Source organism: Emydura macquarii, unplaced genomic scaffold (genome assembly GCF_026122565.2).
Source record: "Emydura macquarii macquarii isolate MOO-44397 ecotype Brisbane River unplaced genomic scaffold, CSIRO-AGI_Emac_v2 contig_3470, whole genome shotgun sequence".
Lineage (NCBI taxonomy): Eukaryota > Metazoa > Chordata > Testudines > Chelidae > Emydura > Emydura macquarii.
The window spans coordinates 811,652-839,638 of NW_027133607.1; the positions used below are offsets into that span (position 1 = coordinate 811,652).

The 27,987-nt window shown below is 41.6% G+C and overlaps 1 protein-coding gene across 5 annotated transcripts in view; it reads left to right on the top strand.

Moving 5' to 3' along the window:
• Positions 1 to 22,894, top strand: part of UPF2 (UPF2 regulator of nonsense mediated mRNA decay) — a 127,035-nt gene extending 104,141 nt beyond the window's left edge. For 4 of the 5 annotated variants that reach the window (XM_067534858.1, XM_067534861.1, XM_067534859.1 and 1 more), the window contains 3 exons: positions 2,515 to 2,656; positions 10,662 to 10,782; positions 21,627 to 22,894. In XM_067534858.1, the coding sequence (XP_067390959.1) occupies positions 2,515 to 2,656; positions 10,662 to 10,782; positions 21,627 to 21,636 (273 nt within the window). In that variant the 3' untranslated portion in view covers positions 21,637 to 22,894. Of the gene's footprint in view, positions 1 to 2,514; positions 2,657 to 10,661; positions 10,787 to 21,626 lie in introns of those variants that run through there. The other variant, XM_067534862.1, reaches the window with a different exon arrangement.
• Positions 22,895 to 27,987: the final 5,093 nt, after the last annotated feature.

Consider the following 27,987-nt stretch of genomic DNA (forward strand, 5'->3'; position numbering starts at 1 on the left):
TCCTCCTTGTAGTTAAAGATTAGGTTAAGCCCTGAAGCATGAGGTTTCTCTCATTTTAAAAACTCTTTAAGTATTTATTATTATGACTCTGATTATTTTGTTACCCATATGAATGTCCAGTCCTCTTTGCATCTTGCTAAGTTCTTGGCCTGAACAACATATTGTGGCAATGAATTCTTTAATCTAGTTGTCTGCTATAAGGAAAAGATATTTATTTTTATCAGATTTTAATTTGTCCTTTTCAATTTCATTGACTGTCACTTTGTTCTATTCTCCCCGTCTCACAGTAATAGACGTTTCCAATCTACCTTCTGTATACTGTTTCAAAGGGAAAGTCAAAGAGGCTGTAGCTGCTGGGCAGTCCTGATTTGTTTCAGTAACTGCCATGTGATCTGAGTCAGCATGCCAAGCACACCAACAGACTGCCTTGATAAGGATTGAGGGAGCGTAGAGCATGCAAGAGAGAACATCATACCCTTGGCATCGGGGAAGGGGGCAAGACAGCTAATGGCAAAAAGATATAATTTAATTTGACTTGGTTGCTTTTCTCTTACATCTGTTATCTAAGTTTGAATTTTAAGAGCTGCTTCTTATCCAGAATTCTTGATAATCCCTACAATGTTTTCTTGGTTTATTCAAAACACTTTTTCCCCCTCCTCCATCTAAATGAGTGTTCTACTTGACAGTTCTTTCCCAGGTCTCTGTAACAGCCAGGCTTAACTGTTGCAATCAACAGTTGGTTGAGTTTTCCTCCATAAATTAACTGTTTTTCAAATGTAGATGCATGAGTACTCATTGGCAACAGAATGATTTCCTGCACACAGCAATGACCTGCAAACAGAGGAAGAGTTGCTATGGAATGGGTACTGTGAGATTTCACAGTAATTCTGTTTTACTGCATTAAGTATATTGGATTTGCTATGAGAATTTTGCTTTTACAGTGCATCTTCTCTGTAGAAAGTAATTATAATATACATTTTTGCATTGCAATTTTTGTCAATGACAAGAAATCTTGCAAATTGGCTGCCATTCATTTTCGTTCCTATAAAACAGACCTCAGATTGGCAATAGCAAGCAAAAACTTGAAAATAATTCCCATTCATTATTGATTGATGTTATTCATGAGATTGATTATTTTAATCCATTTTTCTAGCAGTCAGTTATCCATTTTCATTCATAATTATCCATTGGAGTGGAAATGGACATGGTTTTAGAGGGACAAATGGCAGTTTCCCAGGTACGCTCACAGACTTTAGGATTAACGGGCTTTTCTGAAGGCTAGTGTTTCCACTTTGAATAAAAAATAAGTTTAAAAATTATTTCTCTCTTTTAATGTTTCCTTAATATTTTCTCCCTCTGGCCATAATGGCTGGGATTTTGAAAGAATCTTAGGGGAGTTAGGGCATCTGATTCCCGTAAGCTCCTTTGGAAATCGCAGCAATTATACCTCAGGAGAGAGGAATTTTCACACAAGGGGCAAGGTTCACCTCTGGTTTACACCAGGTTCTGCAGGCATAAACCAGCATGTAGGATCACTAGTGACAGAAAGTTCATTGGGGAAGAGGTAGCAGCTGCATATGTTGATGTAATCTTCTCTCTAGCAAGGGGGTCAGTAAGGAGCCGGCAATATTCATAAAATGGAAAGTGTACACCAGATGGGGCTGACGCTCGTTGAGCACTGACTTACAAGTCCCTCTGCTGGGGGCGGATTTCCTGTGTAACAACCAATGACTGGTGATGGTAGAAACACCACCTGCCCTTCCTGGTGGTTTAATCCCTTTGAAGAGTAGAAGGTCTTGATTTCACTGGGAGGTGCAGCTTTCACCTTCCTGTGCCAACCATGATGAATCTAAATCTAGCACAAGACCTATATGATCTCACCAGATACCCTCACGAAACCTTTATCAGCCAGTTATATGCCACCTTTGCAGAGTATTGGTTTTATGTATTTTCACAGTACTGACATTTACTGAGAAATAAAGTATTGAACATTCCAATCTGTACCAGGAGAATATCCAAATGCGTCTTGATTCGTATACTAATTGTGATTCATTACATGTTTTTCAATACATTTTTACTCTTGCAATGTACATATGCATGTACATTGATTTAATAGCTTGGCTGATGGCTTGGATACAACAGTGAGTTGTATTTTACCTTTTGTTTGCCACCAAGAGAAAATGCAAAGGCTTTATTTACAAGGATAAACTTACTGAGAGCTTACTTAGTTACACTAAATATACCTGTTTGTCCAATGCAGAATTCTACTTGTATCTAATATTAGGCTTTAAAATTTAGTAGTCCTGTAGTTTCCAGTGTTTCATTTTTGTATCTGAACATAGATGAAAATAAGGAGCATACTTTTTCCCGCAGAAACCTGTTCAATGAGTGTCTATTTTCAAGGTTGTTCGGAAATAATAATTCAACTTAAGACAATTCTTATCATAATTAGTCTTTTTGTTCTCTTTGAAGTAAAGTGTGATGTGCGCTTGAAGAGATTATTTTTTCTTTCAGTTTAAGATCCTAAATGTGCCAATGTCTTCCCAACTTGCTGCCAACCACTGGAGTCAACAACAAGCTGAGCAAGAGGAGAGAATGAGAATGAAAAAGCTCACCCTGGATATTAATGAACGGCAAGAACAAGAGGACTATCAGGGTATGAAATTATCTTTCTAAAGAACTGTTTGTTTTATTCCTAGAGTAAATGATCTATGGAAATTCAGTCCCTAGATGTGTGTCTGCTGCTACCAACTCCACTCTGCTGCTGTATGTTCCAACATGCACAATGCTGGTTGTGAGAACCCCTAAGAATCTCACTGGAATATGAAACTAGCACATACAGGTTAGGTAAATTTTGGGGGATTAATTATATTGCTCTGAGTTTTGAGTTATTTTTAAACACCTTGAGATATAAAATTATTACATTTAGGGAAATCATACCAAAGAAAAAAGGAGTTTACCTGATACTCTGTAGCCTAGCAACATAGTTCATTAGTTCCAGAGGGGTAGCCGTGTTAGTCTATATACAGTAAAAACAACGAGAGTTCTGTAGCACTTTAAAGACTAACACATTTAATTTCAGCAGGCATAAGCTTTTGTGGGCCTCAGCCCACTTCCTCAGATGCAGTTGGTAGAAATAATATAGCAAATATTGGCAACATATATAGGAGGCAACATATACATATCCAAAGGCATAGACAACAATGGGGTAGGTGGATGAAAGCCAGGTACTTGAGGCCTAATGACAACCATATATATATGTTGCCAATATTTGCTGTATTATTTCTACCAACTGCATCTGAGGAAGTGGGCTGAAGTCCACGAAAGCTTATGCCTGCTGAAATTAAATTTGTTAGTCTTTAAAGTGCTACAGAACTCTCAAAGTTCATTAGTATTTTCCATGTCTGTGCTATCATTTGCAAAGCAGTAGGAACAGGAACCAGTCAGATGCAAGGGAAATGGATTGTGTGCAACTTGAGTGAAGGTGTAATATTAGATTTTACAGCATACATATATTAAATGATTGCCTTAGCCTTAACCTAATAGTGGTGATTGGTTCATACTAGCATTGTTGAAGTTGATGGAAATGTCATTACTTCTCCTGCAATTTAGCATTCTAAAGGAGGGTATCTGAATATATTGACAGGATAAATATTTTATACTAATTATGTATCTTTTAAAAATAAATTCATATTTAGTTCGTGATTTGGAACAGGCAAAATGAGTCCTACAAAGCAATCAGCAAACCAGATATAACCCCATACCCTAGTAAATTCAATATGTTCCGTCAGATTCCACTTTCCTTGGCATACTCTGGTGATAACCAGGGCCAAACCTAATAAAGTGGATGGTAGTCCAGCTAAGACGCTTTTCTCCGTTTAATGCCTCCACAATTCTTCCTTTGTTGTTAATAGAGGTGATTTCCACTTCCACGCTCTAACATAAGCTGTAAGTAATAAAGCAATAAGCCACATTTCTGTATTTGATAAATAAATTTGATAAATGTGTACATATATATATTAGGGTTATGGAACAGCTTCCATATGAGAAGAGATTAAAAGACTGGGACTGTTCATCTTAGAAGAAAGATGGTTATGGGGGGATATGATAGAGGTCTGTAAAATCATGAAAAGTGCTGTGAAAGTGAATAAAGAAGTGTCATTTACCCCTTCATATAACACAGGAACCAAGGGGTCACCCAATGAAATTAATAGTAGATTTAAAACAAACATAAGGAAGAACTTCACACAATGCACAGTTAACCTGTGCAGTCTGTTGCCTAAGGATGTTGTGAAGGACAAAAGTATAACTGGGTTTAAAAAAAGAATTAGATCTAAATTTATGGAGGATAGATCCATATATGGCTATTAGTCAAGATGGTCAGGACACAACCCCATGCTCTGGGTGTCCCAGACCTCTGACTCGTAGAAGCTGAGACTGGATGAGTGGGCATGGATCACTCGATAATTGCCCTGTTCTGTTGATTCCCTCCGAAGCATCTGGGGCACTTGGCCACTGCTGGAAGATAGGATACTGGACTAGACAGACTATTGGTCTGACCCAGTATGGCCATTCTTATGTATACCATGTTTTAATAACCAGTAGCTACCAAATCCCCAAAAATTGGATGTCACATATTAATAATAACTTTGATTGAACATTTAAAATGATAATTTCACAGTAAATGGTAAGGGTGGAGCATCCATCATACTCATTAAACTTCCCATATTTGTAAACATGATGAAAACTCATTAATTGACTTTAGTTTTCATTACTATAACCAGTGCAAAATTCTACCAGTATGTTACACAGCGGTTTCTAACATGCTGGACATGTCTTGAATGAGATTACCAAAGATTAGAGAACCAGACAGAGCAGACTTTCAAAAGTAATCTAATTAACATCTTATTCCACTTTTCTCCTTCGTTTATTCCATCTGTTCATGTTTGCTGAGCAATGAATATCCTTGCACAGGTGGACTGTCAGAAATAATTTCAAATAAACATGTTCATATACCAACTACTCCTGGTCTGTGAAGGTAGACGGTCATCATGGTGTGCTAATAAAGACGCTGATTATCAAATTAAATAGCCATTTACTTTAGCTCATGTTAGATAAATACTAATTCAAGTGCTTGCTCATGTTGATTCCAAGTAGGTATGTGCGCACTATGTGCACAGTCGTTGGAAGGCGTTTCCCTAGCAGTACCCATCAGGTCAGTGTGGATGCCCCCTGGAGTGGTGCCTCCATGGCGCTGTATATAGGACCCTGGTGACCCACTGCCTACTCAGTTCCTTCTTACCGCCTGTGACATTCGTTGGCGCTTCTTGCCTTCTCCCGTTGGCAAACATTCCTCTACAGGTTTGATGACTCTCTACCACTAAATAGTAGATTAGAATTAGCTTATTTTGTAATTAGATACATTAAATTTGGGGGCTCCCCCAATTACCCCCGTACCGGGGTATGCCTCGGTCCCTAGAATTCAGACCACGCGGGACCTCCCACAAGCCTATGCCAAAGGACAGTCCCCACGAATACTGTCTGAAGTGCCTAGAGGAAACTCATCAGGCATACCCGTGCAAGATTTGCAGGGGTTTTCAGCCAAGGACCAAAAAGGACTGGAGTGTTAGACTGAAGTAACTCCTCATGGAGGCAGCTCTCAGCCCTCACCGAACCACTCGGACTTTGCATCCAGTACCTTGGTGCAAAGTGCGCCAGCCTCTCTGAGAGGCTACAGCACCAAAGAAGGACTCTGAACTAAAAGACCCTCAGCACTAAAGACCCATCACCATTCCCACTCTTCGGTACCTCACAAAAGGCAGAAGAAAACTGAGAAGGAACATTCACTTACAGTAAAGGTTGCAGGGAGAGAGGATAATTGTGCCTCCCATGATGGCACCTTCCTCACTGGGGCCAGCACTATAGACTTAAGTCCCGCAGAGGGTACCGTTGAGTCCGGTGCCAGTGGACTCACCCGTATGGGAGAGCTGCACTCTCCTTCCACCCCAGACACATTTGAGACGGTTAGGGACCTGCTAGTCATGATAGCACAGCAATCTCCTGCCAGGATGGAGGAACAGGAGTCAAGACCTCCAGCACCACAACAAAGTGCAGTGCTGTCTAGAGGCAAGCCTGCCATGAAGCAGCACTGGTCACCTTCTCCCCAGCACCACTCCCTGGCTCTGTCCTGCTCAGCATTGCCATGGTCACTGCACTCAGAGTCTCGGGCATCTGGCTTTGAGCCTGAATTCTGCATCTCCAGGCACAGTTGGCACCAGTTACAGGGATGCTGCTACAGGCAGGAGAAGGGGTAGAACCCCTTCATGGGACCATGGGCAGCTCAGTGGCAGGCTCAGGGGTTCTCTTCTATATGGTCTTACTTGGTCGCCTCACCAGCACGGCCCCCTCAGCCATCAGAGGTCCTGTGGCACTGAAAGGGATGACGACTTTGGCGCCAAGGGAAACGCAGAGTGTGGTGTAGACACTGGTACCAGCGGGGATCCCGGTACTGAGCCTGACAACCCCAGGGACAGGAAGACCCAGTCCCACCCAGACTGTCGTCATCGTCCTCTCCTGACAAGGTGTTGTTGGGGACTTCGACTGTGCCACCACCAGTGAATAATAGAGCCCATCTACTATGGAAGGTGGCCAAAAACCTGGTCTCCAAGCAGAGGAAATGTGGGAATCAGAAGACCCTATGGTGGATATTTTGGCACCAGAGGACCCTTGAGGGTAGCATTATCCCTTATAAAGACAATACAAGCCAGCACTAAGAGTAGGACACCGTGGCAAACACCAGCATCTATCCTCCCTACAGCTAAGGGGATAGAACTAAAAAATTTGCCTGCTCCAGAGGGCATGAGTATCTCTTTACCCACCCACAGCTGGAGTCATTGGTGGTAGCAGTGGCAAATGACAAAGAGAGTCAAGGACAACAGGTACCAATGCCTAAGTCCAAGGACTGAAAGAAGCTGAATCTCTTTGGTAGGAAAGTGTACTCCACTCGGGGGGCCCCAGCTTCACACCGCCAACCAGCAGGCGATTCTGAACCACTACAACTTCAACTTCTGGGAAACCTATGACAAAATTCAAGGAATTGCTCCTGGCTGACTCCAGATAGGAGTTCATGGCAATCGTTGAATAGGGCGAGGGAAAGGCTGTGGCGAGGATTACGTTGCAGGCAGCCTTGGATGTGTCAGACTCAGTCACATGGACAGTGTCTTTGGTGATTGCTATGAGAAGGAGTTCATGGCTACAAGTGTTGGGCCTTCCTCCAGAGGTCCAACAAATGATCCAGGACCTGCCATTTGAGGGTTCAGGATTGTTTTCGTAGCAAACAGACTCCAAACTGCACAGCCTGAAGGATTCCAGGTCTACTGTGGAATACTTGGGTCTACATATGCCGAGCACCCAGAGAAAGTACTTCAAACCCCAACCTGCCCCACGTTTTTATCCTGCACAACAGAGAGAGGATCACTCTGGAAGGAGAGGCAGGAATAACAGGCACAGGACAGCACAACCCCCGTCTAACCAGGGTTGGGGCTTGGCAAGGCAACCGTCTAGCTCAAAGCAATCATTTTGAGGGGGTAATGCACCAAATCCAGGATCCTTCCTCCTATTTCCTGAATCGTCTATCCCATTTCTACTGGGCATGGGCTCAGATCACCTTGGATGCTTGGGTGCTGCGCATGGTAGAATTGGGATATTCTCTCCAATTTTCTTCTCTCCCACCCTCTCACAAGCAACTCCTTATACAAAAAGTGCAGCAGCTCCTACAAGCAGCAGTAGTACAGGAGATTCCTCAGGAATTAAGGTGTTCTACTCCCAATATTTCGTAATCCCAAAGGCCAAGGGAAGCTGGGGTGAAGGGTGGGCTCAGACCTATCTTGAACTGTGAAACCTCAACAGATTCATGTAGAAGCTGAAGTTCCACATGGTCTCCCTGACCACGATCATCCCCTCCCTGGATCCAGGGGACTGGTATACCACCCTTGATTTGAAGGACGCTTATTTTCACATTTCAATAGTCCCCTCTCACAGAAGGTTCCTCAGATTCATGATAAACTACACTCATCAGTTTACAGCCTGTCTCTTCAGACTGTCGGCAGCCCCTTGAGATTTTACCAAGTGTATGGTGGTCATCGCCACTTTCCTAAGGAAACAACAGGTACAGGTGTTCCCGTATCTAGATGACTGACTGGTCAAGGGCTACTCCAAGGCACAAGTAGAGGCACACGTCAACCTGATCCAGTCGACCTTCAACAAACTGGGGCTTCAGCTAAATGTGCCCAAATCAACATTATCCCCTATCCAGAGAATAGAATTTATAGGAGCAGTCTTAGATTCAGTTCAGACCAGGGCACTTCTGCTGGAGTCTTGCTTTGGGACTGTGTGCGCCATCATAAAGGACTTGAGTCATTTTCCCACCACAACAGCGCAGGAGTCCCCTTTTCCAGACCCCAACCATCATTGTCTCTGGCCATGGATGCATCCGAGTTGGGATAGGAAGCGCACCTAGGGACACTCAGGACCCAAGGCCTTTGGTCTCCCCAGCAGAGTTGTTGCTACATATCAAAGTCAAGGAGCTGAGAGCAGTTCACTTGGCATGTCAAACCTTCCAGCCTCACCTAGAGGATAGATGCGTGTCAATCATGACAGACAATATGACAGCGATGTTCTATATAAACAGACAGGATGGAGCATGCTCCTCTCCCCTGTTCCAGGAAGCCCTCAAACTGTGGGACTTCTGACTCTCTCACTCACTCGCACATCTGGAAGCATCTTACCTTCCAGAATCCACCAGGGCTACATATTTGACCAAATGGAAAAGATTTTCCAATTGGGTGACACAAAAGGGCACTCCTCCAATGCAATCATCACTGCCCTTCATCTTGGATTATCTACTACACTTAAAAATAACTAGGGCTGGCAATATCATCCATAAAGGTACACCTGGCAGCGATCTCTGCATTCCACCCAGGAGTGGATGGATGATCATTCTTTGCTGATCTAATGGTGACCTGTTTTCTCAAGGGCCTGGACAGACTCTACCCTCAGGTTCACTGTCCGAAATCAGCATGGGACCTAAGCCTGATACTCACCAGATTAATGGGACCTCCCTTTGAACCCTTAGTGATATGTTTGCTCCTCCACCTCTCTGGAAGGTGGCATTCCTGGTCACGATTACCTCAGCCAGAAGGGTGTCTGACTCAAGGCTTTGCCATCCAACCCCTCCATACAGTGTTTTACAAAGGCAAGGTTCAATTGCAACTCCACCCAGCCTTCCTTCCTAAGGTGGTGTCCCAGTTTCACACAAACCAGGACATCTTTCACCTGGTGTTCTTCCCAAAGCCACATACCAATAACAGAGAATGAAGCTCCCATTCCTTAGATGTCAGGAGGGGTATTCGATTTCTATAGAGCGGGGACTAGGCCCTTTCGTAAATCAAACCAACTCTTCATCGCTATAGCGGATAGGATGAAAGGTCTCCCGATATCATCCCAGAGGATCTCCTTTTGGATCATCTCCAGTATCAGGACCTGCTACAACATGGCTAAGGTGCCAGCCCCAGCACTGACTTTGCACTTCACAAGGGCTCAGGCTTCCTTGGCAGCTTTCTTGTTGCAGATCCCTACAGAGGAAATCTGCAGGGCCGCAACCTGGTCATCAATCCACATGTTCACCTCGCATTATGCTATTACTCAGCAGGCCAAAGATGGCACAGCATTTGGCAGAGCTGTACTTCAGTCAGTGATTCCATGAGCTCTCAACCCTTCTCTTTTGGTCAGTTTGGGAGTCAGCTACTTGGAATCAGCATGAGCAAGCACTCAAAGAAAAAAACTGTTGTTCTTTGAGATGTGTTGCTCATGTCCATTCCATGACCTACCTGCCTTCCCCCTTCTCGGAGCCTTCCAGCAAGAAGGTACTGAGGAGGCGTCTAGTCAGCAGGGCCCTATATACAGCACCATGGAGGTGCCATTCCAGGATGCGCCCGCACTGACCCGACAGGTACCACTAGGGGAGAAACTTTCCAACGATTGTGCACGCGGCACGCACACACCTTCTTGGAATGGACATGAGCAACACATCTCGAAGAACAACAGTTACGAAATGTAGGTAACCGGTTTTTCACTCTCTTACGAAGAAAGTTTAGCAGAATTATTTGTAAGTGCTTAAGTGGGCAGCTCATTTCTACACTTGCTGTTGCTTGTGGATGTTTTTAGAGGGTAGCCTCTTATAGCACTGCAGTGGTTCAATATCAATTGACATAAAAGTGGATGATCAAAGCAGGTTCCAGTATCTGAAAGAAAAGGTCATAGCTTTGTTGCCAAGTATGAATGATGAAAAGCATGGCTGGCAACTGCTCCTATCTGAACATCCAGCAGCAGATGGAAATCAGAGTACACCTCATGGTATAGTTTGGAAATATCAAAATTGCCTATTCAATTTCAAAAGTGTTTTTAAAAAGAATCCGTTATGGACATCAGTTGTCTGTCCTGAGGAAAGTTTTGCCCGCAAATATATGAAAGTATGAATCAAAGTATTGTTTAATAATTGGTTTATAAGCATTTCAAAAATGTTACTATATTATTTAAGTTGTGTATTCCACTTAATAAAAAAAGGAGCAACAACTGTTTAATCTTTTTGTATGACATTACAGAGATGTTACAGTCTTTGGCACAGCGTCCAGCTCCAGCAAATACTAATCGTGAACGGCGGCCTCGTTACCAGCATCCGAAGGGAGCACCTAATGCAGATCTAATCTTTAAAACTGGTGGGAGGTAAGACAAGGTTTCTTTAAAGTTGTTAATTATTTTTCCAAGTAAGCTCCAGCATAACAAAAAGTTAATGATCTATGCACTGAAAATGAAGCTGTTTCCATTTAAAGTAATAATATTCTACCAACTATTAAAATACTAAGCAGAAGTTTTATGTGTTGATAGTTCAGTGACCATAGTACATGCCATTGACGAGTTGGGAGGGTGCCAAGGAAATTGGGAGGGTGAGTTAATTGTTATCAAAGCTTGTACCATTGGCTTCAAAAGAAAAGGTGTAGTTCTTTATTTTCACACAGAAAGTGGGAGGGGAGAAGGAAGTTGAAAACTTCTTTAAGAACTCTGTAGGCTTGAGACCCTAATTTTTGTATTGTCATAAATGGAAGGAAAATCCACCATAACCTCATTTGATTTGCAGCATGGTGGACATATGCTGAAAAGCAATATTGGAATGAAAAGAGCTATTCCAGACTATCATTTCAAGGTCTAAAGTCTAAATGAGTTAGAGGCTAATTGGCATATTCTTAAACTTTATAATAAGGCAGAGTTTCTGATCTTGATATCACAGAGAAAAACACAATATTATGAATTATTTCACCTCAAAAGAGTACAATGCAGATGATTCCAAGAAGGGTAGCAAAAATGACTAGAGACATGATGCGGTGGGCTTTCATATGCCCAAAAGCTTCTAAAACCTGGGATGAGCTAATCTGGCAATAAGAGTAAGTGTGGTGTGATTGAATTATGTAAAACTTTTAAATTAAAACTAAGTGGGAGCTATTGTTAATCTTATATAATGGGAGAACAAGAGGGCACAAAAATTGGGGTAAAAATATTTTTATATAGTACAGTGACATCTTTATATTCTTTGAGGCAGGAAAGTAAATAAGTCTTTCTCAGTTTTGTAAAATACTTTGTTTCCAGTACAGTATGAATTATGATTATTCGGTGCCACAGGAAGAGGTTGAAGCAAATAGTTAAGCAGGATTTAAAAACTGATTACATATATTTAAGTATGAGTAACAGTTGGCTAAGTAAATTATGGGATAGGCTTGATCTTCTCTGAAGCATCCAAATGTGGGCACATTCAAAGGCAAGGCTCCTGGACTAGACACACCAGTGATCAGGCATAGTAAGACAGAACTGGTCTGACGTATCTGGTTGAGTAGAAATCGAATCTTTTGAAGGGCCAGAGACTGGTGACAGATTATGTAGAGGACTTTGAGGAAACAAATCTGCTTTGAGTAGGCTCATTTAAAAAACCTCTTTTTCATTTACAATTTCAGAATCCTACCATCTCTTATCAAAATTAGTGAAATGGCTTTTATCCTTAACTAAGAAAAAAAAATGCATGGTAAAACATTTTTGTGTGGAAGCAGTCATGCTTCTGTGAGGTAGAAGTAGTTTTTCTCACTGAAATGAACAATTTAGCACCCCTGCTTAGGCAAGTTTCAACATGTATCTGCAATTTGTGTTGGCAGAGAATAAATTTTGTTCGGTTTTAAATAAATGTAGTTTGCTTTTGTTTACCTCCTAAGGGGTTGTCTTCACTGCAGCATTAACTCAAGTTTTAACTTGAGTGTTGCACCAAATCCTGACCCCCCACACAGATTTTAAACTCAGATGATTTTAACTTGATTTGGCTGCCCTGTCGGGGTATAGGGTACAGCTCAAGTTAGCACAGCTCATCATAATACAGTCACCTGTAATTGCTCTGTTAATCAAACTGCTTGTGCATCTCAAGTGTTATTTAATTCTCACTCTGAAATGGAGGTAACTTAAGTTAACTCTGCAGTGAAGACATCAGCAGGTGGTGTGTTTTCTATATGCATGGAGAAAAACTATTTGTACATGCAGACTGCCTTGCCTGATGTGCACTCCATTGAGCTGCTTCCCCCTTTTTTAAAACATGCCGACTAATTTGGGGGTCAGGCGAGGGGAGCAGAAGATGCACAGAAGCTTCCCTTAATAATTTTTTTTTTAAAAAGAGCTCATGACTTGTGTTCTAGTCCTAGTACAATAATCTCACAAGCTTCGTTTTGATGGTACTTTTGGATTGGAAGTTTTAAGTTTTCACTGTGTTCCTTCTGCCTTCCTTGGGGCCTTAGAGACTGAGGCCTGGTCTGCATTTATCTGGAAATTCGGCAGCAGTCGACGGGAGTTAAACAAGCTACGCGGAGTAGCTTGAGTAACTCCTGTCGACAGCTGTACTTCCATTCTGCACAGTGTCTTCACGGCGCTGACGGGAACTGTGTTCCTGTTGACGCGGTGCTACACATTTGAGGACGTGGTTTAACTAGGTCGATTTCCTGATCGATTGAGCGGGTCTTCACTGATCACTCAATTGATCCAGAAAGATCGATCTGACCGTCAGTGTAGACACATACCCTCAGTATCTAAAGTCCTGCCCCCCTCTCGCTCACTCCTCCAAAAAATAGTATAGTTTGGTTTTACACTTGATTTCCATAAACTTTTAAAATACACCCTGAAACTTTCCAAGGAAACAACTATCAATGATCCAGTGAGACCAATGGGAAATACTTCCCATCTCAGTTCATCTTTCTCACGGGAACACAGTTGAGCCTGTGATGCAGGCTCAGGCCTGGACTACATTACAGATTTTTGCTGGCATAGCTGTGTTGGCTAGGAGTGTGAAGAAAACATCACACAAACCCCCGCCAACAGAGCTATGCTGGCAGAACCCCCAGTGTAGATGCAACTGCATAGAGTGTTTCTGTTAGCATAGGTAATGTCATTTGGGGAGGTGGTGTAGTTACACTGGCAGAATTACTCCATCTGCTGGTCTATATTGTATCTCCACTAGAGTGCTTTGCCAGCATAGCTACATTCATATAAAGCTATGGAGTGTAGACAAGGCTTCTGAACCACTCACGTCCATTGAATTATTGTAACCTCCTCAGGCCTTTCTTTAATAATTAGATATTTGTAAGAGATTAATATATATCTCAACAACATGTATTAGAAAAGCACTAGTTTTCCTTTAAATGCAACTGCCAGACCAGCAGACACACAATTTAAACCTATTATAAGTCATATTTTTTTTGTAGATTAACAGCTACTTATAGATACCATTCTGAAATTCTTCTGTTTAAAATAATCGAAAAAACCATAATTTTAGACTTTCACAGTGAGCTAGGTGTCTTCACAGTGAGCTAAGTCAGATTTTTGGAGTAAGGAGCTTTAAAAGGTTTCTCTTTTTCAAGTTGTAGAATGCGTGCTCACCACTCTGCCTGTATTTTATATTATACTGTAATTTACCTACCTTGCCTTTTAGTCTATAAATTCTCTGGGGCAGAGGCCAGAGACCTTTTCTATGTTTGGCAAATTTATCTGTTATACATGTTGATTGCATGTTTGTCTGCATGTTGATTACACTCTATAAATAAGCAGTACTTAAAGTGGTCTGAAAAAAAAAAAAGAAGGGGGGGGGGCTATCATAATCCCAGCCAAAGTAAATTTTCATGCACTTGATTCAGACAGTTCCTATCTTTATATTCCATAATAGCATGCAATTTTTAGCTTAAGCTATTTATATTTATTTGGATTTTTTTTTTAATGAGGCAACAGGCCTTACACACATTATTAATACAAAATACATCCTGGAGTTTGGGGGGATGGGTTGGGGGTTCTTTGAGATTCAATCAGGTTGGGGGGTGCATGGGGATAGGGGGTTGGGGGGCATCTGGGGATAGGGGGCTGAGAGGTGCAGTGACATTCATTGGGTTGGGGGTCTCGGTGGTGGTGGTGGTGCTCTGGCAGTCAGTGGGTGAGTCCTGGGGGTCCCTTCTGGAGCTGATGCTTCTGCAGGGTCCTGCAGTTCAATGCCCTGGTTTCACTCTGTTCCCCAAGGGGGACAGGCCCTTATGTGCATGACAGATGACTGGGCAGTGTCTGTCATGGGGGAGTGTAGTGGACTCCCGAGTACTGTACGAGGCAGCAGCTTCCCTCAAGCTTAAAAAAAAATTCCTGGTTCTGAGACACCCCTCCACACACCCTTTTAAGCACAGTAAATAAGGGGCCACAGAATTGTGAACACAATCTTGAAAAATGCCTTAACACTTAGGGCCCCATTGAGACACCCTTTACTCGCACCTTACCCCACAATTCGTCCCATTTCCTTCAGTGAGAAGGCTTGTGGCATAAAGTGCTATTTATTGTGAGGAAGGGTATTGTAATCTGGCCTCTAGGTTTGGAATTTTCTGTTTGAAGAAGTACGGCTTTTCTAATGTGAGAGTGAGTTAGTACAGCAGCATGTTTCTTTTGCCATTTACATGACGGGTGTTCTCTGCTTTCTTCTTTTTCCATGTGTGCTTATTACTGATGGGACTGACACACTGTGAGGCTCGTTTCACACAGTAATGTGTCATGGTTTAGTGACCTTAATATTGGCTAAAAATAGCAATATGTGTGCTAGACTTTAAAGAAGGCAGGATTTTGTTTTTTTTCTAAAACTTCCTGGTGGGATTCATGCCAATAAAAGTTCTGTGTGTTATGTTGGAATCACAGTCCGAGGACTGCTTGGTTTAAAATCCTCATACAAATATTTATTTCAATCTGCAAGTGGTAGAGAAATTGGCATAGTGTTTCACCCATACTTTTGTATTATTAGCTATGACCTAAACCTCAACATTTGTAATGTGCCAAAAAGCTACTTACAGATCGAGCCATCCTGCTGAAACGGTTTTTAAAAATGTTAACTGTGCAATCTGTAAATTCAGGGGGTGCTGGGGAGGGAGGTTGTTCTACAAGGATCCCATCTAACTGAAAGGTGTTGATGTGAAATTTTAATCAGGCTAAAGACACAGGTTAGACAGCCCCTTCACACATGCAAGACTATTCTTACATTGATTGTGGTCTTAATTGCTGGCTATTGTTATTGTACAGGCACCACTTGCTCCTTCATATTCAAGATTGTATTCAAGGGTCAGGCTGGAGTGGGAATGTGCCTGGTAGCAGGAACAGATGTAGCCTCCCAATTCAATGGGTGTGCTATACTAAACTCCTAGTGTAATCGCAGTATTGAACAAAACAAAAAATAAATACAAAAAGAGCATGATGCAGTGAGGGGGACAAGAGCGGGGGAGGAGGAATGATGGTTCAGTGAAGGCCACTCCTCTCTTTTTGGCTGTCCTGGGACTAGTCCCAGTTATTCATGGTGGTGAGAGAAACCTTGCCCAGGACACGGTGGGGGAGATGGAGGCTCTGTTCAGCATCCAGACCCAGCTGCTGATCTGACTCCATCTTGGGAGCAGAGAATTCTTGTTGAACCCAAGAATTTACTGAACCCAAGAAACCCAAGACTTACTGGGCATGAAGACAATTTACCATCAGCTCCCTAAGAGTGTTGTCCTTTCAGATTAAGGTTGAGATACATTGGCAAACTAGGATGGGGAAAGTTTTGCACTGCCACTTCCTGTTCTGTGTATAAAGCTAGGATTTCAGTCCTTAAAACTGTCAATCTGATACTTTCACAAAAGTCATAATTTTTTACTCTTTGTTCAGGAATGCTAGCCCCACTATAAAATTATTCTAGTATAAATCTCAAGTGTAGATTCTTGCTTCAAATACCTTTTTAAAATATATTTAATACCTTTGGGAAAGCCAAAATGGCTTTTCTGAAAGACAGAATGGTTTAAACTATGTCAGATTGCTTAACTGATCTGTTTATATAATTTGCAGTGTTGTAGCTGTTTTGGTCCCAGAATATTAGAAACACAAGTTGGGTGAGGTAATATCTTTTATTGGACCATCTTCTGTTGATGAGAGAGACAAGCTTTTGAACTTACATAGAGCTCTTCTTTGGGTCTGGGAAATATAAATAAGCAATTAAAAATTTGGTCCCTTGTTTTAAAAATATAAATCATTTATTAATAAATGCAGCAGAGATTTCAAAGAAGAAATTTGAGCACAGAAATAGTAATTTTCATGCAATCTTTAACCTCTAGTTTGCTTTAAAAAACCTTTCCATTTAAAAGCAGTAGATTAAAGACTAATTGCTCTTTTAGAAGTTTAGCATGGAAAGAGGAAATAATTATGTGATCTATATCAAAGAGCATGCTTCTAAGGGGTGGTTTGTTTGAGAGAAGAGTAAACCTCACAAATTAATCTAACTAGTATGAACTCCTGGGGTTGTATACCTAATGCTCTATAAGAAGATGCTTCTTGTGACTGCTTGCTGGCTGACAAATCTAATCAAATTGGATTTCATTGAAACCATTTGTCATGACAGTTTTGGGATCACTTCTTTTACATCTGTTGTCTGATTTTTCTACAACCAGTTTAAACAAGAAATGATGCATAGACAATAACAGGATGTTGGGATTTTATTACCCAAATATTCATTAAAATCCCATAATAAAGCTTGTTTTATTAATGCTAAAGAAACATCGGCAAGCATAATAAGGACAAATTCAGATCTGCTAACCTGATAGTTTCCTGTTTCTGCTATAGAGCAACGATACCACATGTATAACTCTCCTTACAGCTGTCCTTTTGACCCAGGTTTTCTCTTCTTTCAACTTTAAAGGCAAGAAATCTTCATCACCTTGGATCCCAACTTCTCTTCTCCACACAGCTCCACTTTAGAGTTGGCTACTGTCATCTTAACATATCTTTCTTTGTCTACACTTAAGTGCTGAGGCTAATAATTTTCCTAGATTAGACAAGCTCTGTATGTTGGTATGTCACCATTTCTAGATCATTGCCAGACTTCGTCCTTATTTTGATCCTGCCTCTTCTGAAATCCTTTATTTGTTCTCCCATATTAGCTTTCTTCTATTGGCTTTCTCAATCCCTACTCTTTTAAAAAGGGAGAATAAGAGGCTGTCGTTGTAATGACATTACATTCTTTCTTACAATCATATTGCTGTTGTCCTCCATTTTCCCATGCCTCCTAACCATATCAGATTTAAACACTGCTGCCTTGGTTTTCAAAACTCTGAATTAACACTGCTTTCCACTACCATCCTCAGCCATCTTCACCCACTCCCTCCAGTCTTGGTCTCTTCTTGGTTCCCTCTTTGATTCTTTCATCTTACAGTGCAATACTTGTGCTCCCACCCACACACATTTCTCCCTTCCTCTCATAAATCTGTGAGGTGGGAGGGTCCAAGAGCTTGGGATCCGGCCCAAGCCTGGAAGTCTACATAGCAATGTAATAACCCCACAGTCCAAGCCCCACAAGCCCCAGTCGTCTGGCATACCCTGAGTGCCATCTTCAAGGGATGAGAAAACCCAGTCTCTGGAATGCTTCAGTTCTGTCTGTCTTCAGCAGGCTGCGCAGGAGTTGAGCAAGACCAAGGTCGTGAAAAGAGGCAGTAGAGCTCTAGGGCCCATTCCTGTATGTCTCCTACTTGTTCATACTGGCAGTATGAGTGCTCAGTGGGTTCCCAGAGGTGAGGGAGACATGTAGTTCTTACCCAGGTAATGCAGGTGAGTAGCCAGGGTTACAGTTAGTGCTAAGGATACTGAAAAAGCAAACTTTTATTGATAGGCTTTACCTGTTTGTCTTTCTAAGAGTTTTTAAATAAAGGATGTTAAATTTTCATCTGCAACAACCTGCTTACAGCATTGCAGTTTCATGGCAGTCTGGAAAGTACTACACCTTAGGATACTTCCCTGATATTACCAGTTTAAATACAGTGCTTAACGGCTGGCTTTGTAGTTTGGTTTTTCTTCAAGGTATCTTATTGTTTGCTAGCATGAGCATGAAAAATAGTTTATTAAAATAACTAAACTCTTGCTCTTCGCTATTCATATTAGAACGCCGTAAGTCAGGAGTCTAGGTTGTGTGAATGTGAAAACAATACCTCTTTAATTAATAAAGGTTATGTAATGTATTGACTACTGACTCTACTCATCCCACAAAAACTGACCTGAGCAGTATCCATCCTATGCTAGACCCATAATGCGTATTTTGAAACTTAACTGATATGCCAAAGAAGCAAACTTACTCTACATGGAGATTGATAACCCTTGTTTATTGTCTAGTGTCATCCTTTTTTTGGCATCAGAAAGGATAAACTAAAACCAAATATGTAATTTAAAGAAAGTGTGTTTGAGAAATATTGTCCTTCAGCAATTTCAGACCTGTTAACAGGTTTAGATTGACTCCAAGTGTTAATCACGGAGATTTCCTCCACACCATGTATAATCAATTATTATATGTGCATATAAAAATCTATCTGCGGTTCTTAAATAGCCCCACACAACCGTGGTATCCAAAGGTGTCTCAACATTGAATGTATTTATTCTCAGCACCCCTGTCAGGTAAGGAAGTGCTATCATCTCTGTTTTACAGATGGGGAACTAAGGTACAGAGACATTAAGTGACTCATCCAAGGTCACCCAGGAAGTCCGTGGCAAAGCAGGCAAATTCAGGCCTTGAAAGTCCTAGGCTAGTGCTCCAACCACTGGGCCATCTTTCGTGTATGTGTAAATATAACTTAATATATTGTCATTGGTGTGCATAGCTCTTAAGGACAAGGTCCCTGCCTTGAAGATCATACAGTCCAAACTGAGGTGGTGATAAAGCAAGAAAACACCACTATGAGCAACATGAGATGTGAGAAGGAAAAATGCTCATGAAACAGCAATGTTTAAAAAGAATTCAGATACTCATTGTGTGTCTATTTCGTGTCGTTCCTGTTTCTTTGTTTAACGTGGTCAGGCGAGAGAGAGGGAACAGACAGCGCCGAAGCTGAGATTAGTCATGGAAAGCACACCGAAAAGTGAGTTTCGAGAGAAGGTATTTGGAGGAGGCAGAAAGAGGGCACCTGGCATAAAGGAAGAAAGAGGTTACTTCAGGAATGAAAAGGGCATGGAATTGTGGGTTGGTGGAGGAGACAAAGGGATTGAGAGGAAATCTGTTACTTCTTGAGGATCTGGTGCATTAACCAATCATAAGAGTTTTGCTCTTATCGTTTGATATCAGCAAATCCCTTTGATGGTGTCACACTCAAGGATTATTACTTATCTAACCAGACTGTGCGATTTTCATGAGAGTAGGTGTATTATCCTGGGCATCCTGCCCACATTCCAATTAGGATCATTACATTTTATGTTATCTACCTAACTACCCCTGTTTCAGATGTACATGGGATTCTTCACTTCCTCATCACGCCTGTCATGTACTTAGCATTTTTAAACAGTTGCAGTGTTCTACTTCAGATATGGCTGCATTACAGTGGTGGTGAAGTGAGCCCTGTATATTCCTCATCTACCTTGTGGGAGGTAGTCAACATTCATATTTGTAAAGTGCTTTAGAAATGCAAGGTTACTTTTGCAGATAGCCATAAAAAAAAATAAAATGCAGAATGGATTCAACTTTAGTATCCTATTTTCAAATGCTCATAATTGTCTAAACATCTTTCCATATTTGATCTCATCTAAAGGTAACATCGTTCATCTGTTTTTTTGTGTTTTGCCCCAGGGCTAAGGTAGAGGGATAGTGTTCCCCATTTTAAGAAATTCGGGGTGGGGGTTACGTGTGCCTATAACACACAAAGCTCTGTTTGGAAACTTTTCATAAAAATATTTCTTAATAAAGGAAGTTTAGTGCCTTTACAAGGTTTGGGAGGAACAAATTAGTAATAGAAAACTAATTATGATGTTTGAACATGCTCAGTGGGCTTCTGCTAAGATTTTTAGCAGGCTACTCTTGCCTCTGCCACTTTGTGACACATCATACAACAGGTAGGAAGAACTGTGTATTCTCTGCTTTGTCTATCACAAACACAAGGGCAGCAGCTGTTAGTGGGGCAGTTTGTATGAGGAAGATTACTACTTCAGAACACATGTGGCCAAACAAAAAATGTCATCAATTGTAGACTGGAAGAAATTGTGTTTTAAATATATAAATGCAGCTCGCACAATTTTTAGGTGTTGGCAATTTTTGCAAAATTCTGTGGCATTCTACAATTTTCATTTAATTGAAGGTAAGAAAATGTAAGTTCCTTTCTTTACAAAGATATAGCCAGTGCTGTTTATTTTGCAAAAAGAACTACAAAACTTTTTCAATGTAACATTAGTTAGTCTCACAGTTAAAATAACAGTAAAAAAATACAACAGCAAAGATTAAAACAGTAGTGTTAACTTACCCTCATTGCATATCCTATATATATTATTGTATACATTTAACAGCATAAAGAGAAATATATGAACATACTATGTGTAATGTTGGTCCCTTTTTATCACATCTCACCATACCACTATAATCTTTCCATTTGTATTTACATTCTTGTGAAATTTAAAAATACTTTACCCAGATAGAACTTGCTTAACATATTAGGTATAACCTAAGATTTTAATGTGACTAGTTTTTCAGAACATTTCAGTATTTGACTCTCTGGAAAGCCCAGCTCTAGTTTATTCTTTAAACTTGACCCACATCACTTAAATCTTGTACACCAAGAAATAAATTATGCATGAAAGCAAAGTCTGTTTTAAATTAAGTAAAAATCTATTTATATTTCAACAAAGCTGCATGCTTACTCAGTAGTCTTGTCTCACAATTGTCCATTCTGTGCTTGAAGTAGCTTAGCATCCCCTTTTTAGGAGGAGATAGGTCAGGAAGGAGTCTTTCTCTGGTCAGTCTTCTGGGGTTTCTTTGCATGGTAGTATGTTTGCCCTCCTTTGGCACAATACAAATTTTGTTAAAGTATTTATAAAGTGAAAAGATGTATTTTAAAGTATGTTGGCTGCAGATGATAGGAATGACCATAAAACAGATCCAGACATGAAGAACTTAATGGCCAACTTTAGGTCATGCACAACTGCATGGTTTTGGTTCTTCAAGGATAATATATTTCCTCTCTTTCCCCCTCTTTTAGGAGACGTTGATCCAGCAGCAAATGTCATTTCATTAGGTCCTGTATCTCTGATGTTGTGGATAGTGGAGTCCTCCAGCAATTAAATGAGAGCCGTGGACACATCTCAGCATGTCAGTCTAGAGAGTTCAGAATCGAAACCTGGGACAGGCTGGGGCCGTGGGGAAGAAACACCAGCCTCCACTAAAAACAGAACAAGTGGAAGCTTCCAAGTCGTGGCCTACAAAAAAAGCATTTTGTTACAGGAACCGTGTGAGGGTTAATCTTCTCATGAGAATGGAAGTTAATAAATGAGATGGTTAACTTGACCAGTGAGCAGTTCAGTTACAACAAAGAGCAATTTAAAAATAAGATGGATTACACTGGAATGGAAAGGGTTCTGATGGCTCGATGTAAGGAAAAACAAAGCAAGTTCTAAACCTGGTGGGAGTTATATTATCTCTGAATCGAGCATTCTGTGGCGGAAGAATATTCATATGGGGGCCCAAGTCTACAGTAGAAAAGTGTAGAGCAAGCAGTAAAATCTTATCACAAACCCTGATATGTAGGACGACAAAATTATGACCAATTACCAAACATCAGATACTCCACAGAGGGAAGGCTTTTGTTTTAATAATCTTTTTCTACAAGGAATAGCTGGGAGGGGGAAATCAAACAGAGCCAAGGAGATAAAATTGTCCGTTAAGGTAAAAGACAAAACGTGAAGTCTATTAACACAGTGTTTACCCAAATTGCATAGAACAGCCTGACACCAGCCTAAGAACAGGGATATAGTTGAGCCCATTGTAAGTATCATTGAAAACCAAAATGTGCCAGTCAGCATGACAGAAGGACATTAAAGAGTGGATCCAAATGTTTTGTTGACCTTCATGGGTTGATAAGCCTCTGTGTCTAAAAAACAAACAAAAAAAAAAACAAAAAAAAGGAAAAAAAAAAGTCTGGAAATAAATAGAATTTTTTTTTCTAGGTAGAAATGAGGTTTCTTGGTCCATTTCTGACAATCTGTTATTTATTAGCATAGTTGTGTTTTTTTTGTTCGCATTCAGGTAGGTGTAGTAGATTCAGTTAAAACGCACATCTGTATGCTACTACTCGATTAAATCTTTTTTTCTAGGTCTTTTAAATTTCTTTCTACCACTGGTTTGGTTTTTGCATGTAGAATAAAAAGACTTGTAAAATTGTAACATTTCACACAGAAATGCCGCCCGATCTTCACCAGCTTCAGAAATCTGACCTTTGCCAATGCTGCAATAAAGTGTTGTAATTTAGAATTAGTGTCTGTCTCTCTTTGAAGTAAATGATCTGATATGATCATATTTAACATATTATGTACTGTATGCCCCTGAGAATGGTTTTGGCCAGAATTTCACTTATTTGAGTTGCCATAAAGAGCATATGGCATTGTATAAATATGAGATGATGCCTGCCCCAGCAAGCTGACGAACTACATCAGCCATAGATCATATAGTAGTCATCACTGAGACAGCCTGAGTTCCCTCTGTCTGCTGTCTAGATTTTCAAATAGATTCCTAGTCTATTATATTAGAGAGGGGTAGATGTATTTCAAATTTTTCTCAGTTTTCTTATGCGGACAGATTAATCAGTTTTTCAGTTCTTATATAGGCTGAATGTTGTCCGCAGAGTATTGATTACAGTGATATATCAAGTTTGTAAAATATTAACATCTTTCCAAAAGACACTGATAAATTAGAGTCGTCAGGAAAAGGGCAACAAAATTAGACTTGGTAGTGTTAAACTATGAAGAAAGGCTAAAATGAAGAAATTGCAGGTGCTAAAGTTGCCTGACACTTCCCATGATAAGGAGACTCTGGTTTTTAATTGCTTATAATTTTGTGAAACCTTAATCATTCAAGCTGGAATTTTACATTTCATCTATCTGTCTAAGTCTGAATATTTTTGGGAAGCTACAGAAAAAATAGTTCAGACATTTCTGAGAATAAGATTAGGGGAAAATATTGTGTGAGAATTTTTTTAACATGGGTAAAACATCTGAGAGAAGTTCTAGTGCTTCAAACTTTGAACCAGAGATTTTAGATTTGGCACGGGGAGTTGCTCACCTGTCAGGGATGTGCTTTTTGCTATTTCCCTGAAAAAAAAAATCATCCAAATCTGGCCAAGGTATAAGCTTTTGAAAAATCTCAGTTTTCACCTGCTCAGTAGAGTCTTGTTAGCGTTTAGCAGCTAAATTCTTTGAAAATTCCATCTGTATTGAGCATGCTCCTCCCAGGGCTGCGGGAATAGAGCAGGACTTCCCATGCAATTGCTCCACCCAGCTGCCTGCAACTGCTGTATGCTCTCGCCTGCGCACTCAGTGCTCCCCATGCTGGTGCCTGGGCAACAATGAGCTAAATGCAGAGCAGTAATGAATGTGGAGGGGAAGAAAGATTCATGGTGAAGAGGTGAAGGAAGAAGCAACATACCTGGGGGAAAGGGTTTGGATCAGGGGCTGGGAGGGGGTTTGGGCAGGGGCAGAAAACAGGATGGGAAGAAAGGCAGGAACTGTGGGATGGGGAAGATAGGAGTAGACTGGAGGAAGTATGGGCAGAAGCCAAGAATGGGAAAGACAGGAGAGGAGAATAACAGTAGAGGAGGGATGGAAGCAGAACAAAGAACTGGAAAACAGTAGAAGCAGGCAGGAGTCAGGAAGGCCAGTGGGTTGGGGATTGGAGAAATATAGTTAAGAGCTGGGGGAGGGTAAGAGCAGGAGATAGGGACAGGCTGTGGTGAACATGGGCAAAAGAGTCTGTAATCACTGGAGCCAATCCCAGGTTCTGTAGGGCAGTGTTGTGACAGTTTTGGGGGCTACCTGAAGTGTCCAGGGTGAATCACTATCATCTGCTTACAATGGGAGAGAGCGCTGTCTGTGTCCTACCAGGGGAAAGTCTCCCCAGTCATTGGCAATACAGATGCTCCACTCCAGGCACTGAGTCCTGTTCTTTTCCTCTGCAAGCTAAAAATTTACACACCTCACTTTGCTACACTCAAGTGCCAGTCTCCTGTCTTCTGGACACCTGCAGTGTATACCCATCTGCTGCCTTCATGGAAACAATGCACCCCCCGTTCATTGGTTTCACCTTGGACAACACTCTCCTTAGCACAAGGCACTTAGACAGGTTTATAATAAAGCCAAACTGGAGTTTATTTAACAGAGCTTGAGATAAAGATGCAAATAAAAGGAAGTATAAGGATTTGGAAGCATAAGGTTCCAGTTAAAAGAAGACCATAAAACGCAATCTGTAGCCTGTAATAATTGTTACTTTCTTGCCTAGTAAGGTATTTCTCACCCACTGACTAGGTCTGTGAGTAGTGTCCCTATAGGTGCTCCACTTCAGCTGCATGTGCGTCCCACATGCCTTCAAAAGGAGAGTTTTGCTCGCAGTGTTCATTTGGCCCATGCATACAGATTGGTGCCCCACACCGAGGTTATCTAAGGCTGCATCTAAGCCCCAATTCCCGGAGCCTTAGCGTGCCCTCCTTGATCATTTCTTAGCTGAATGTTTTTCTTTTACTTGCTAATTTAGTTTTAGGTAGTTTGCTTGTTAGCTTAACTTAGTTTAGTAATTGAGAGGATTCATTTTGTTCCACTCCCTTCCTCCAGGGTGGCTTGCTTTCCTTGAAAGGCTCACCAGGGTCCAAATGCTTTCTCACTTGCTGGGAGGCTCTCCCTGTTAGTGACAGCCATTCCAAGAGTCTTTGTTGCCTTGGAGTCCCACATCCCTCAGAAGTGTAACTTTTCTGGTCCTTAAATTCAGGACATGGAAGAACTAGGAAACTGTGTTGAGGCTACTAATGATGCAGCGTTCTCTTTGCCCTGATTTGAAGACAGTTCAGGGGGAAAAAAAACCTGTACACCAGTCTCCGGGCAGATCCAGTGCCTCTTTAACCTCTGCTCGGTTCTCCCCAAGAAAGGGAAAGACTCTAGACTTCCTTTATAACAAGCCTTCTCCTAAGAGACCTCCATCTCCCAGCAGGTTGACTCTCCGGCCTTGTCTGCACTAGTACTTATGCCGGCAAAACTTTTGTCGCTTGGATCTGAAAAACCACTCCCCTTAGCAACATACGTTTTGCCAGCATAAGCACTCATGTAGCTAGGTTATGCCAACGGGAGAGAGTTCTCCTGTCAACATCATAAAACCAGCTCCTTGAGTAGTGGTAGTTATGGCGTCAGGAGAGTGTCTTCTGCCAACACAGCCTTGTCCACACAAGCACTTATGCTGGCAAAACTTATATTGCTCAAGGGTGTGGTTTTTTTTTCCACGCTCCTGAGTGACAAAAATTTTGTTGACATTAGTGCTAGTGTAGACAAGGCCTTAGATGCTTCATCCTCTTGGCTCAGTACTGTAGAGGCAAAGCATTCCTCCAGTACCAGCAGGGCTGGAAAACCCCAGAGCTCCTTCAAGAGAAACACAGTTCTGACTAAGCCTTGTTACTGTCTGCACGTAACAAAGGTAAGAAATTAAAATGCTACCATACCGGTCCCATCAGACCCAGCCTTACAGCTGATACCTCCCACCGTGTTCCTTCGTATCGTGCAAGCCTAAGCATCTGATCCCTTGGAGTGCTCTAAACCTTTAGGACCATCTACCTCTAGAGACAAACACATTTTCAGGTGAGTACTGCCTCTGCACAAGAATTTAGGTACTCACAAAGGATTTATTGGTGTATAGGTACCAAGTGCCTCTCGATACCGAGCCCCTCCATCACTGGACTCCCATCTATCTCCAGTACATCCAATTCCCCACCTGTTTTGCCTAAGGCTCCTTAACTGGATGATATTAAGGATGAGGACGGAGACCTCCCCTTCCGTCTCTTTGTTTTGGTGCAAGGCTCTCCTAACCATCCGTACTCTGTCACGCCTGCCAAGAGACAGAGGAATTTTGGGGAACACATGGATGACTGGAACAGTCTTGGATGCTACCCTCTCTCCCATATGGCCTGAGTACTCAGCTGGCATCAAAACACCAGTTTTGACAGATTGGTTGGTGATGGGGGGGTTTGAATCCTCCCCATTCTTTACACCTGCAACAATTTGCCCAGCTCCCTCCATTTGGAGATCGACCTTCCCATTTTCAGCATGTATGGGAGTGGCTTACCACAGACAAACGGGTATTGAAGCTTGTAAAGTCAGCCTACACAATCCATTTTGCCCCGCTACCTCCTTTCCACCTCCTTCCCCATCCGTCTTCAGGGACCCTTTTTTCACAAGCTCTTACCGAGACAGGAAATAAACTCCCTTCTTCATTTAGGAGTAATAGAGCCCATCCCTGCTCAACAAGGGAAAAGGTTTCTACTCAAGTTACTTTCTTGTTCCAAAGAAAAATGGAGGGTAGAGGGCAATTTTAAATGTAAGGCTACTAAACCAATTTGTAAAGTTTCAGAAGTTCAGGGTGGTAATGTTGGCAGCTATAATTCCTTCACTAAATTCAGGAGATTGGTTTTTGGCCCTTGACCTACAAGATGCATATTTCCATGTAGTGATACACCCATCTCACAGAAAATACCTCTGTTTTGTTATAGGCCATGATAATTTTCAATACCAGGAGCTTCCTTTCAGACTCTCCTCAGTTCTAAGAGTGTTTTCAAAGTTTCTGGTGATGGTGTCTGCTTACCTTCTGCGAGAGGCAATTTTACAATTGGTTGTTCAGAGCTCAGTCTTACAAAGCAGTGCTGTCATCCACACCTTGGGCCTTTTCTCTGTTCCTAGAATTGGGTCGTCAACTCAGTGTAAAAAAATCCATGTTGACCCCCCTCTATGGAAAATAGTTTATAAGGATGTCCTTGGACTCGTTCACAGCCAGGGCCTACCTTCCCATAGACAGATTCATAATATTATCAAATCTAGTCAGGACTATTCAAAGGAGCCCTCAAACTTCAGTGAGAAACTGCCTTCAGCTCCTAGAGTCCCATGACAGCTGCACTTTTGTAACAGATCATGCAAGGTTATGCCTTTGTTGCTTCCAGGGGTGGCTCAGAACATTCTACTCACCAAACAGACACAGCTTAGACAAACAGCATTCAATTCCCCACTAGGTGTAAAATTCCCTAGACTGGTGGAAAGATCCTCACAACATTGCTGCAGGCATTCCTTTTCTCTGTTCACAATGGTCACCATAACAACAGCTGCATCCCTGTTGGGATGGGGATCTCATCTTAATGTTCAGACCATCTAGGGCAGCTGAGTGCCTCACGAAACCAGTCTCCACGTCAACCTGCTGGAACGCACGTCAGTCAGGAATGCCGGCCCTCATCTTCTGCCTCTCATGAGGGACAAGTCAATCAAGATCATAATGGACAATGGCAGCTTGTTTTACATCAACAGACAAGGAGATGCGAGATCAGCTTC